Source organism: Maylandia zebra, unplaced genomic scaffold (genome assembly GCF_041146795.1).
Source record: "Maylandia zebra isolate NMK-2024a unplaced genomic scaffold, Mzebra_GT3a scaffold11, whole genome shotgun sequence".
Classification (NCBI taxonomy): Eukaryota; Metazoa; Chordata; class Actinopteri; order Cichliformes; family Cichlidae; genus Maylandia; species Maylandia zebra.
The window spans coordinates 5,976,552-5,990,046 of NW_027490041.1; the positions used below are offsets into that span (position 1 = coordinate 5,976,552).

At 42.5% G+C, this 13,495-nt stretch overlaps 1 protein-coding gene across 1 annotated transcript; it reads left to right on the forward strand.

Moving 5' to 3' along the window:
• The first annotated feature begins 8,179 nt into the window (after positions 1–8,179).
• On the forward strand, positions 8,180–12,330 carry LOC143416093 (NACHT, LRR and PYD domains-containing protein 3-like). The gene is made up of 4 exons (XM_076881469.1): positions 8,180–8,200; positions 9,809–9,995; positions 10,125–10,497; positions 12,327–12,330. The coding sequence occupies exons 1-4, from the start codon at positions 8,180–8,182 to the stop codon at positions 12,328–12,330; spliced, it is 585 nt and encodes a 194-aa protein (XP_076737584.1).
• Positions 12,331–13,495: the final 1,165 nt, after the last annotated feature.

Here is a 13,495-nt window from a genome sequence, read left to right on the forward strand (position 1 = left end):
ATCGTCAAGCCTGTCTGAGCCATCCTGTCGGTCAGAAGAACACAGCATAGGATCAATAAATGTGCTGGCGAATCAGGTGTGCTGCTCGCTTTTATAGTGAGATTTGCATATGTTGTTTAGTTATGTTTGCTACAATGGTCGTGACCTGGTGATTGGTGTGTAGAATAGTGTCATGTGAGAGTGTGAGCTTCTCGCAGTCCCTTATCATGATAGAGCAAGCTGCTACTGCTCTCAGGCAGGCCGGCGGAGGTCAGCACTCCCTGTAATGCATTGAAAGAGGCAGTCATTTCTGTGGACCACAGTATTCGAGGAGGCTTGTCTTTTTTGCAGCATTCACGCAGAATGTGGTCATGAAAAGAACAGTCTGGTATCCACTGTCTGCAATAGTTCACCATGCCCAGGAAGGACAACATGTCCTTCTGTGTAGTGGGACGAGGGACGGAGGTCACAGCTTTGACCCTGTCTGCAGTCATGGAACGTTTTCCGTGAGACAGTGTGAATCCCAAATATTGAACAGAAGTCTGACAGTACTGCATTTTCTTTGCATATGCTTTGTGGCCAGTCTTTTGGAGGTGCTGGAGAAGCATGTGTGTAGCAGTTTGACACAGTTTTTCACTTTCAGCACAGAGGAGGAGGTCATCCACATGTGGATCAGGGTGCAGCCCTCAGGAGGAGTGAAGCACCATTGAGAAAGCAGCAGAGCTGTCTATCATGCCTTGGGGCAAACGAGTCCAAGTGTACTGCTTATTTCTATGTGTGAATGCAAATAACGGCTGTGTGTCTTCATGAGAAAAAGGAGCGGAGCATAAATCCACCACGGTAAAATGTGTATGCAATGCATGTCAATATGCTGTGAACATCTGAAACGAGAGGTGGCAGAGGAATGTTGACTGCATTAATTTGCCTTAAGTCTTGTATGAAACGCCATACGCCAGGTTTGTTAGGCTTTGGCACAGGATTGACAGGAGTATTATATGGAGATACTGTAGGCTTTATTACTCCTGTAGTCAATAAATCTCCTATCATGACATCTAGGGCTGCGGCTTTTTCCGTGGAAATGGGATGCTGCTTGACATATACTGCTTGTTGTGTTTTAATAGGTGTACGTGATAAAGTGTACAGTCAATAAATCCTATATCATTCTCACTTTTAGACCACAATGTCATATTCTGGTATTCAGCTGGCAACATAAGTGCAGAAATAGTACAGTGGATAGGGTAGGTTAGATCTATGTGTCGACATATTTCGTAACCTATGTCTGAGTTATGTGACAAAATCACTGTTTGACCTTCACTTGTGTGAGCAGTTATCATGTTGTTGAACAGTGTGAGAGAAACAAAAGTGTGGCTCCCAGTCATGGGATTACCTGTTAGTGGCGTCTGTACACGTTTTTTTTTTGGCACAGTGTGTGACATAGAGTACCGGACAAAAAGGATGTTGAGTTCATTCTCTGCTGAGGGTCCAGCTGACACAGAGGATGTTCCTTCTCCATCATGTCGGTACATAGGGCAGAGAAAACATAAGCTGTTATCAGTGTCAGCAAACATTTCACCCTTTATGTTAAATTAAATACACAAATTCATTTTTGCTTTGGGTGTCTGCGGCTGCTGGAAAACTGAGCTAAATTTGCACCTCTAGCTTGTCCAACAGTGCATAAAGCGTTTTATGAATACTAGGATGGATTCATCAGGCTTCTGTTTACACATAGTTACTGCATTTAAGTCAATTTTGTCTCTGGACATTGTTAGCAGGAATTTCTTTAGATTCTTAAAGAAATCGGCGACTTTGTCATTATTTACCCTCCTTTTGTCCATAGCGGTAACATTTGATGCATCACGTCGCGGCATTCTGTCATATATTTTCTACAGGACTTTTTAAGCAGACTACTTTTCTTATCACAAATGATATTCAACATTTCTACTGACCTGTTTTCTGGCGATAATCGTTCGGGATAAGGCTCCGAAAAGAAATTAGAATGCATTGAACTTCTTAAGTTGTAAACAAAGTCAGTCACATAAGCACTCCCGCATGTTCTGGATACGTGATCATGGACGTCTTCACCGATTCGTGGACGTAGGTTACACGTAACCGGAAATGGGAGTTGTACTGAGCCGTTATTTGAGACTTTATTTTGTATTTTATTAATTTTTGGTTTTACAGGTACTTTAGATTTTTTATCGGACCTGTCTGTGGTCTTTGAATTATTCTGACCCATGTTCAGTGATTTCCAGAGGGGTTTACACGCTAGGAGGATTTATGTTAGTATTTTCGCTGCGGCACAGCTGAGGTCACTTTAAATTTATTGCTAGCAATTTTTGTTTGTGTGAGCAACTCTCACTTAGCGAGCAACTTCTCGCTTAACGAGCAACTTCTCGTAAAACAACAGGCAACTTCCTGTGTCTTTCTGCTTTTAATTTACTGCTTTTAACCCTTGTATGGTAATCGGGTCTGTGAGACCCGTTTTCAGTTTTCTTTCGTTTTTTTTTTTTTTTTTTTAACAAAATTAAATTTAATTATTTACTAGCTTTCTGTGAGTGAGCAACTTCTCACTTTTTAACGTACGTTTCAAGATAACAGGCAACTCCCTGTGTCACTCTTTGATGAGCAACTTCTCACTTAACGAGAAGTATTTAAGACAACAGGCAACTTTCTGTGTCACTTTTTCTGAGTGAGCAACTTCTCACTTTTTAACGTACGTTTAATTAAACAATTAATTATTATTATTTTTTAAACAAAATTAAAATATTCAAGACAACAGGCAACTTCCTGTGTCCACCAACACCACACAAGGGTTAATTTACTTTATTCGGGGACTGAGGAAGTCAGTCAGTGTATCTCTCTGGATCACTAAGTGAAACTTCGTCAGCATATCCCGTTTCTTTATTCGGGGACTGAGGAAGTCAGTCAGTGTATCTCTCTGGATCACTAAGTGAAACTTCGTCAGCATATCCCGTTTTTTTATGGATCGATCACTGAGAGAGGTATAATATGGTCTCTATATAAATATGAAAGACACATATTTACCTTCTGTCAGGATCCCACTTCTGACACCAAAATTGAAGGAAATTGCCTTCCCGGGTTTCCTCCGTGGCGTGAGCGATAAGCAGAGTTCTGTCCTTTCCTTCTAAGATTCCTAATTATTTAAAGTAACACTCAGGTATGCCATTCAGCTGGGTTAGTTACGACGTCGGGAGCAGCTTGGGAGAACAAGGAAACACAGACTGCTTCAGGTTGTCTTCCCAAATCGACTCAAAGGTTTATTTGATACACAGCAGTTTATATAGATGAAAAAAAAGGTTCGTGTGTCAGCTTTCCCAGTTCAAACCGGTACAGACCAAATAAGGAAACGTCTTCCTGCCTTGTGAGCAAAGAAGTATCCTGTGTGTAGTTTATCAGCTCAGCTACAATTTATGATCATCCCAGCAAAATACACTCCTAGACATAAAATACAGAGTTCTTTCATTAGTGAATTCTGAAACGAACCACCTAGCCTTTAACGAGCCTTTTCCAGGAGATAAAGAAAAAAGGGAGGATGGGAGTAAGGAAGTGATCTCATCTCTGTGGTGCTTTCGACCTTGGGGGACCAGCTTGTGAGTCCTACACATTGATTCTTGGGTCACAGAGAAAGAGAAAAACAACTAGTAGTTGGGCCTTATTGAGTAACAGTTTTCCTGTATAAAACAATATCCTGTAAATGCTACTATGGTATCAAAATACCTAACAGTTGGTGTGTGAAGAAACTGTAAGTTTGCTTTGTTTCCTCCTTTAACAGTTTGTCTTTAGGAACTTTACTGTTTGTTCAGCTCGTGTTTGATTTCTTCACACAACAAACTGTGTGTGTTTGTATTTCCGGTCTCTCCATTAAAGTCAGTGTGTAATGTTTCCTGGCTAACATCAGCTGTGTGCAGCTTAGTTCAGCACAAATCTGCCGCTCCATAGTTCACGGTAACGGACTCACAGCTGGACCAACGAGGCCGAGTGTGTCCGCCACTCTGAGCTACGTTCGTGTTTGTGTACTTGTAGTTTGTACTTTGAGTTCACTCAGAGCCCACAGAGGACGCAGCGTACGTGATGACGTCACAGCCCTTTACCTCCTTTACTCTCACTGTGATTAATATTTACACACGAGTAGGGTTGCCAACTCCCTGAAAAATAAATAAGGGACACCTCGTGGCCAGGGCCGGGTGACCCAGTTGTCTTCACCCTTCCCAGTGTGGTGAATTTTCTAGCTCTTTTTTTGTGTGTGAAATTATTTTTTTAACCCTTTGACTTGAATTTGATTTAAGTAGATGTGTATTCTTTGTGATATGAACACATGTGAAACAAATGATCATTTAGCCATTTATTTTTAGCTCAAAATGACAACATTAACACAGTAAAACAGGTCTCTTTCTTAAACAGAAGCCTGTCATGCTTAACTTTTGAGAATATAAGTAAATCTTTCTTTAAAAGAACTCTGTCCTGCTTAACTTAAAATAATAGAAAACAATAGAAAGAAAAATATTCTTGTAACAGTGCACATTTAGTGCATTTAGTACAATCGGCTTCAGTTGAAATATTATTTCAGCTTTTCTAATGCTAATCAGCTGCTCCTGTTTGTAAACCCGCTTGTTCCCATGATTATGCATCATAACTCATCATTATTCATCTATGTATTACTTTTATGTATTAGTCATCTATTTGTTGTAATCATCTATCCTTGCAGTTGTTTATTACACAAAATAAATTATATTATCACACTTCTGGCCACATAGCGCTGATATTCACTGCACATGCCCATATTAACTTTTTCCAGCCAGGTGTTTTCCTTTTCCCATTCTTCCCTTTCTCTGAGGGGAACAAACATTGCTGCTCTAATGCTGGGCTCACACTGTGCGGTTTTAGGCCCATTTTGAGCCGATTTTTGAGTGATCGGACCGATTTTGGCCTTCATCGTGCGTCGTGTAGTATACGTTGGGTAACGAGAAGTGATTAACACCTCACGACCAGCTCCCGATCATCAATCGCTCATGAGGGTGTCACCACAGGGGCTCACTGCTCACGCGCAAACACGTAAACGTCGGTGAAAAAGACGTTGCAGCACGGCTGTGCAGCGTGTGATCTGGACACAAGCGATGGAGGCACAACTTGTAGAACTTTGGAAAGCTCATCCGAGCCTTTTCAATGTGGCATCACAAAATTATCACGACCACAACAACCGTGAAAATAGTTGGATTTACATCGCTGCTCAATCACAGCTGCCTGATAAATGTTTTTCATTAACAATTTAGCAAAGTTGATGGTGGTGGTGTGTCTGTGTGAGTGAAAGACAGAGAGAGCGAGCGACAGATTTTCTGTTATAACCTTCATGTTATGGAGGCACAGTGTGAGCACTCAGGTCGCATCAGAGCATCGGGCGGTATAGTGTGAGACCTGCATCGTGACCTATGAACTTCTAACCCCTGCGAGTCAATCGTGCAGTTTGAGCAGGAGCTGAATAACGCGACTGAAAAAATCGCACAGTGTCTGCCCAGCTTTAGGTGTACTGTCGTCCGAGACTTGCACCGCAGTGACGGCGTTTGTTTCCCTGTTGGCCATGCTTCTTGTTGTGGTCATCTGTTGTCTTCCGGTATTTTCTCCGTAAGCGACCTTTCCTCGACCAATGAGATGAGCGGTAATCTGAATTGTCATACTCGAATTGTCATAAGTGTGCTGTCAGCTCATTGGTCACAAAGCAGGAGAGGGGCTGGGAATTGTGTTTTCAAACAAAGCGTTAAATCCATTAACATTTATAGACTACTTTTGATTCTCACTGTATTACGGGACAAAGTGCGTCCCTTATTAGCTCAATACGGGACGTGTACTTTTGTTTCTAAATACGGGACGATTCCGTATTTTAAGGGACGGTTGGCAACCCTAACGGTAACGGACTCACAGCTGGACTAACGAGGCCGAGTGTGTCCGCCACTCTGAGCTACGTTCGTGTTTGTGTACTTGTAGTTTGTACTTTGAGTTCACTCAGAGCCCACAGAGGACGCAGCGTACGTGATGACGTCACAGCCCTTTACCTCCTTTACTCTCACTGTGATTAATATTTACACACGAGACACCTGCAGAGCTCTGACGCTAAGCTAGCACACAGCATGCTAACACTAAGCTAAAGCTAGGCTAGCCAAGAACCCAGAGTGAGGTTAAAGCTAGTGATGGGCAGATGAAGCCTCATGAAGCACTGAAGCTTTTCATCCAATTGGTTCACCCCAACGCGAAGCTTCTTGAAGCTTCATTTGCTCTAGTAGGACACCTACTGGACGTAAAAATATTAGTTGGCATGAATTTGAAGAGTGTGGCCTTTTTGCACACAGCCTGTAAATGTCAACAACAAAAGGAGTGTGTAAAACATGTATATTGTAGTGATGCAGTGTACTGTGTATATTTATACTGGCAGTATGGAACATGATTATTTGGAAATGCCTAAAATGGAAATGATCATATACTGTGAGGTGAGGTGTGGACAGTGGTTGTGCTTTTGTAACATTGAGGCAAGGACAGTGATTAGTGTTTAGGGGACACATCATTGGTTTTTGTTAAAAAGAAACAGTTTCTCCACTGTGGCAGGTCGTAGGCGTTTTTTTTTTCTAAACTGTCTCTAACTCTCACTAACCGCAACTCTCCATCAAACGCCCACATTTTGTCTGAGGGGTTTATATCGCTGTCATAGCTCGCGGCAAAGTTCGAACCGCTTCCTGAACCAGTCACGTGGTACAGCCGGGCAGCGAGGCTTCGGACGTCATCATTTTCAGCTCCTCCCATAAATGAAGCAAGCCTGGATACGCGCTTCGCGGAAACGCCCCCTCCATTACTCGACACACGCTTCGAAGCCTCGATACAGAACGTCACATCACTAGTTAAAGCTGAGTAAACACTGACCCCAGACCAGCACCGTGATAAAGTGAGCTGCTGCTGCTGAACTTGAACAGGTAACAAAGTGATGAGCAGTCAGGCTGCAGGTTTCTACCTGTTCATGTTTCTACAGTAGAATCACTTTGAAGTGTCTTTGTGCTGTTTCATCTTTGATTTGTGTTCATAAACACTCAGAGAAACATCACGTGACCTCATCAGGATCTGTGTTGGTGTGTGGGGCTGTACCTCAGCTTTATGTTGTTACATGCTCATTTGTTCATTTTACACAGTAACATCAAAGTAATGTTATGAGGAGTAATGAAGTAACGTACTCCATTACTTTTAATCAAAGTGTTCTGTGTAATATGTGTAATAATGACTGTTTTGAGTAATGACCAACACTGATCACAACAAAGAGGAAATGCCTCCAACATGCACAAACATTTGAGCCACAACATGCAGTTAATGTGCACAAATGTCTTTGATATGCTGCTCAGTGATGGTGGTGACTGTCAGAGCAGAGCTACTGAGAATCAATAAGTAATATCAATGATGGGATCAGAATCACTAAATTCTTCTCATCCCTGTCAGTATCATACATGTGCTGTATAATGTGATAAATGTAGAGGTGCTGGCTGTTCTCTCACTCTGCTGTTTAGCTGTAAAGGACGCCTCCCTGCCTTTGTCTCATTCATGACCTTTAATAGTCTCTTCTAACATGCAGAGATCTGTATGATCTGTTTCATAGAGTCTAACCAGCCTGTACAGGTAACAACAACAGTCACTGCATCACTGACACACAAACGTCATCTCTGTCAATAACAACATTCATACATGGAATAAAAACACATCAGTGGATCATTGCTGGAGCTGATGTTTGTGCTCCTGGTGCAAAGGCTCTCAGTTTCCTCCTTGAAATAACATCAGTGGTGGGTCAGCGACATGCTTTCTTTCCCTCTCAGGTTTAAATATCTGGGACTCTCCACCGTTTGGTTTTAGAGCTGAAGAAGCTTCTCTGCTGAAACGTCTTCCAGAAACTTAAAGACGTCTCTTTTCTCTCCAAGCTCCTTAGATCACATGACCTGGATGACTGAACCTACAGACATATTGACCTGGTTTCTATGTTACATGACAGGTCAGAGGTCAGCGACTGTAACTCAGTTCCTCCTGTTAATGTGAACTCACTGAGTGTTTGTGGTTTACCTCTCAGACTGACTGAAGATGATGATGGAGGAAGAGGAGGACAGAGCAGAGTCTGCAGGGTCCAGCTGTCCGTCTGTGAGGAGTGACGGGTCCAAAGATGGAAATCCAGACTTCAGTGGTGAACCTGGAGCAACGAGGTCAGAGAGCTGAACTCACTGAGTAACAGAAATAATTCTGCACTGACATTATAATCAGTGTTGACTCTGGTTGATTGTCTGACTGTGTTTGTGAGCTGAGAGGAAATGAAAATGAGTTTGTAACAAAAATCAGTTTTGTCCAGTTTTCCTGTAAAAAGCTGAACTCTAATCTAAGAGGATGTTACTGACAGGAAACAGCTGCATTATCTGCAGTCTGTGTGATCACAGCTGCTTCAATCATGTTTGTGTCTGCAGAGGTCAGAGGTCACAGTCTGCAGGCTCCAGCTGTCCGTCTGTGAGGAGTGACTGGTCCAAAGATCACCCTCTACACTTCAGTGGTGAACCTGGAGCAACGAGGTCAGAGAGCTGTGATGACTCCTTTACATGTTTGTGTTTCCTGGATAAATATGACCTGAAACATCCTCAGATTGTTACAAAGATTCATTAAAAAGAAAACAATGAAAGAGAAAAGATCCAAATGTTCGACTTGGTCATTTGCTGTTTGAGGACAGTGATGCTCATATCTGTGGGGAAAGTGTGACCTGAGTGGGTTCATGTTTGTCTTTAAAGAACAGAGCTGCTCTGATTCTCTTTGTGTCTGATCTGTTAAACAGTCTGAGAGGTCACACAGAGACCCAGCAGCTAAAGCCTGGATCATACTGGCTGCTGTTACTCCATCAGGACAACACTGAACCACAGTGGTGTGGATGTAGTGGATAAATCCCACCATACTGATGCTCAGAGTTAACCACAGGGAACAAAACCAGATGTTACCTTCAGATTGTGACCTTTGGAGTGGACGATGCAGATTTCAATAGAGAATAAATGTTGTTGTTTTTCAGCTGTGAAGAAAGAATCTAATTTTCTGAACTTAAGAATTTATGATGCTGGAAACAACATGGAGACTATAACACAACATTTCCACTGTGTTCATAGAATGAATGTAAAACTGTCAGACATTCATTAAATATGCAAAATGTCTACAGAAGCATCAGAGGGTCAGACGTGAAGCACTCAGTGATTTTGATCAAATGACTCATCAGTTATTGATCTGTACTACACTGATCTACCACGTTAGTAAAGCTGGTGTTCTGGTGGTGGAGGGAGACTCGGATCATGTTCTGGTTTTGGAGCAGTGATCTGCTGATGGTTCAGTTTCATGAGCTTCTTCAAAATCATCCCTGACATCACCACTGAAAGGACGTCCATGAAAACAGACTGAAAATTACTGATATGTTCACAATCTGAGAGTTTAAAACTTGACAGACTTGATTCAGATGAAGTTATTTGAGCAGAAACTCCTGGATCTTTATCCTGTGTTGATCTAATCCTTCATGGTTCCTCCACAGAGTGGACCAGCAGAGCTCAGAGGTTCCCAGTGGTCAGTCTGCCCAGCAGCATCAAACACAGCTGGACTCCATATTTATGGTCTGTACATGTACAACAACTACTGTTACATCTGTTCTGTTCACAGTCATCTCCATGCTGCTCTTTGTAGACCAGTGGATCGTCAGTGTGTCCAACATGGATCTGATGTTTGGCTCCATGATTTCAGTCTGATTGGCTCATTCATAAATATTCTGTTCCAGCTGCTGGAGGACAACATCATCACTTTTGTGAAGAACGAGCTGAAGAAGATCCAGAAGGTTCTGAGTCCAGGTTACCCAGAATGCTTAGAGAGTCAGAGGAGCAGCAGCAGAGAGGCGTTTGTGAAGATCACAGTGGACTTCCTGAGGAGAATGAAGCAGGAGGAGCTGGCTGACCGTCTGCAGAGCAGTAAGAGGATTTATCTAAAGATTTAAGCTGCTGGATAAATGAGACATTTTCCAGAGATGGAAGATGGAGCAACATGTTTTAAAGATTAGTTCTTTTTGGAATTGAGTGTTTATTTTTCTTCTCTATCAGAACTTCAAGCTCCAGTTTGTCATCGTAACCTTAAATCCACCCTGAAGAAGAAGTTCCAGTGTGTGTTTGAGGGCATCGCTAAAGCAGGAAACCCAACCCTCCTGAATCAGATCTACACAGAGCTCTACATCACAGAGGGAGGGACTGCAGAGGTCAATGATGAACATGAGGTCAGACAGATTGAAACAGCATCCAGGAAACCAGACAGACCAGAAACAACCATCAGACAAGAAGACATCTTTAAAGCCTCACCTGGAAGAGATGAACCAATCAGAACAGTGCTGACAAAGGGAGTGGCTGGCATTGGGAAAACAGTCTTAACACAGAAATACAGCCTGGACTGGGCTGAAGACAAAGCCAACCAGGACATCCAGTTCATATTTCCATTCACTTTCAGAGAGCTGAATGTGCTGAAAGAGGAAAAGTTCAGCTTGGTGGGACTTGTTCATCACTTCTTTACTGAAACCAAAGAAGCAGGAATCTGCAGCTTTGAAGACTTCCAGGTTGTGTTCATCTTTGATGGTCTGGATGAGTGTCGACTTCCTCTGGACTTCCACAAAACTACAATCCTAACTGACCCTAGAAAGTCCACCTCAGTGGATGTGCTGCTGATAAACCTCATCAGGGGGAAACTGCTTCCCTCTGCTCGCCTCTGGATAACCACACGACCTGCAGCAGCCAATCAGATCCCTCCTGACTGTGTTGGCATGGTGACAGAGGTCAGAGGGTTCACTGACCCACAGAAGGAGGAGTACTTCAGGAAGAGATTCAGAGATGAGGAGCAGGCCAGCAGGATCATCTCCCACATCAAGACATCACGAAGCCTCCACATCATGTGTCACATCCCAGTCTTCTGCTGGATCACTGCTACAGTTCTGGAGGATGTGCTGGAAACCAGAGAGGGAGGACAGCTGCCCAAGACCCTGACTGAGATGTACATCCACTTCCTGGTGGTTCAGGCCAAAGTGAAGAAGGTCAAGTATGATGGAGGAGCTGAGACAGATCCACACTGGAGTCCAGAGAGCAGGAAGATGATGGAGTCTCTGGGAAAACTGGCTTTTGATCAGCTGCAGAAAGGAAACCTGATCTTCTATGAATCAGACCTGACAGAGTGTGGCATCGATATCAGAGCAGCCTCAGTGTACTCAGGAGTGTTCACACAGATCTTTAAAGAGGAGAGAGGACTGTACCAGGACAAGGTGTTCTGCTTCATCCATCTGAGTGTTCAGGAGTTTCTGGCTGCTCTTCATGTCCATCTGACCTTCATCAACTCTGGACTCAATCTGATGGAACAACAGCAAACAACATCCAAGCGGTCTAGTTTTTTTAGAAAAAAAGAGTCTCTCCACCAGAGTGCTGTGAACAAGGCCTTACAGAGTCCAAATGGACACCTGGACTTGTTCCTCCGCTTCCTCCTGGGTCTTTCACTGCAGACCAATCAGACTCTCCTACGAGGTCTGCTGACACAGACAGGAAGCAGCTCACAGTACAATAAGAAAACAGTCCAGTACATCAAGGAGAAGCTCAGTGAGAATCTGTCTGCAGAGAAAAGCATCAATCTGTTCCACTGTCTGAATGAACTGAATGATCGTTCTCTGGTGGAGGAGATCCAACAGTCCCTGAGATCAGGAAGTCTCTCCACAGATAAACTGTCTCCTGCTCAGTGGTCAGCTCTGGTCTTCATCTTACTGTCATCAGAAGAAGATCTGGATGTGTTTGACCTGAAGAAATACTCTGCTTCAGAGGAGGCTCTTCTGAGGCTGCTGCCAGTGGTCAAAGCCTCCAACAAAGCTCTGTAAGTACATATGTGATCATAGCTTTAGCTTTTAAATGTTTATTCTAGTTAACACAGATCAGGTGGAACAACTCAAATAAAATATCAAAAATATTAAGTGGTCATCGGTACTCAGTTTGTTCAATACTGAATACAATGGAGCACAAATTGTCCACGTTTCTGAAATATTTCTGGGTGTAACTGTCACCAAAGTGCAATTTAGACCTGGCCTGTGGTTGTTATCTAAGTGATAATCATCAATTCTACTAAAACAAATACAAAATAAAGAAATTTGACACATTCTGTTGATATCAAAAGCACACTGAACAATTCAGTGTTGTTTTACTGCTGTTCTCTCTTCACTTCTTCTCCTCTGATTCTCTCCACATGTTGCTCTGCATCAGTGCTCAGTTTCCTGACAAAACAAGATGAAATATTGCTAAAAATAATAGTATCTCATTACGCTTCAACAGAAGTGTTTTATTTTTGTAATTGTTTATCTGTTATTTTTCAGACTGAGTCACTGTGACCTGTCAGAGAGAAGCTGTGAAGCTCTGGCCTCAGGTCTCAGCTCTCAGACCTCTAATCTGAGACAGCTGGACCTGAGTAACAGTAACCTGAAGGATTCAGGCGTGAAGCTTCTGTCTGAAGGACTGAAGAGTCCACACTGTACACTGGAAACTCTCAGGTGAGATCAAGCATTTTTCTTTCATCAACTGACAGAATTAGCAGATTAATAATAAGGCAGTCCTCTAATAAGAGGAGAAGTGGAGGTGTTTTGAAGGGCAACGTACTCTTATGTTAACAAGACAAGAAGTAGTTCTTGGGAACTGCTTCCTTTGTTATTGTCTAAGTAGAAACATGATGGTGAAACAGTGATGAGTTTGCAGAGGTGGATCCACACAACACAACACAACAATGCTGTTGCGTGCTGAAAGCAGACTTCTCACAGATTCTGAGGCTGCAGGTTTCATCACTGTCCAACCAAAATTCACTGAACCAGCAGTAAATGAACGTCCAAAACGACGCTTCATGTTTAAAAAACAGATGATCAGGGGGATTTGTGTTTACATCTTTTTTGTGTGATCTGTTCACCTGCTGTTTCAGCTGTTTGGTGGTTGTTGAGATGGTTTTGTGAACTTTTAGCTGAGATTCTGACGTTTCTGTAGATACCACACATGTCTAATTACTTTGTACAGCATGAATGGCCATAACGAGGTTTTTAACAGTAAGAAAAGTTGTAAAACTTCAGAAAATATAGTTAAAAGTCCAAAACCTTCTACGTCTGGTGGCTTGTGGTAAGGAGCAGATCAAACGAGTAAAGAATTATGTTATAATTATAAATGGCTTCAACAGCACATTCAGGTCTGTGAGACTCATTCAGACACTGAGCCGTGGCTCTGTGCTACATGCACATATTTCTGCATCTCTGCCATTCAGACACACTTTATATATAGTTTATTTTATGTAGTGTTCAATACTGAACTGTACGTTTAGTCTTTTTAAAGGCAGCAAGTTTTATTCGGTGTTTTCATAAAAGCCTTATTTCTATCCATTTACTGCTATTAGGAAGAACACGTGAGGTTTAAGACCTGGA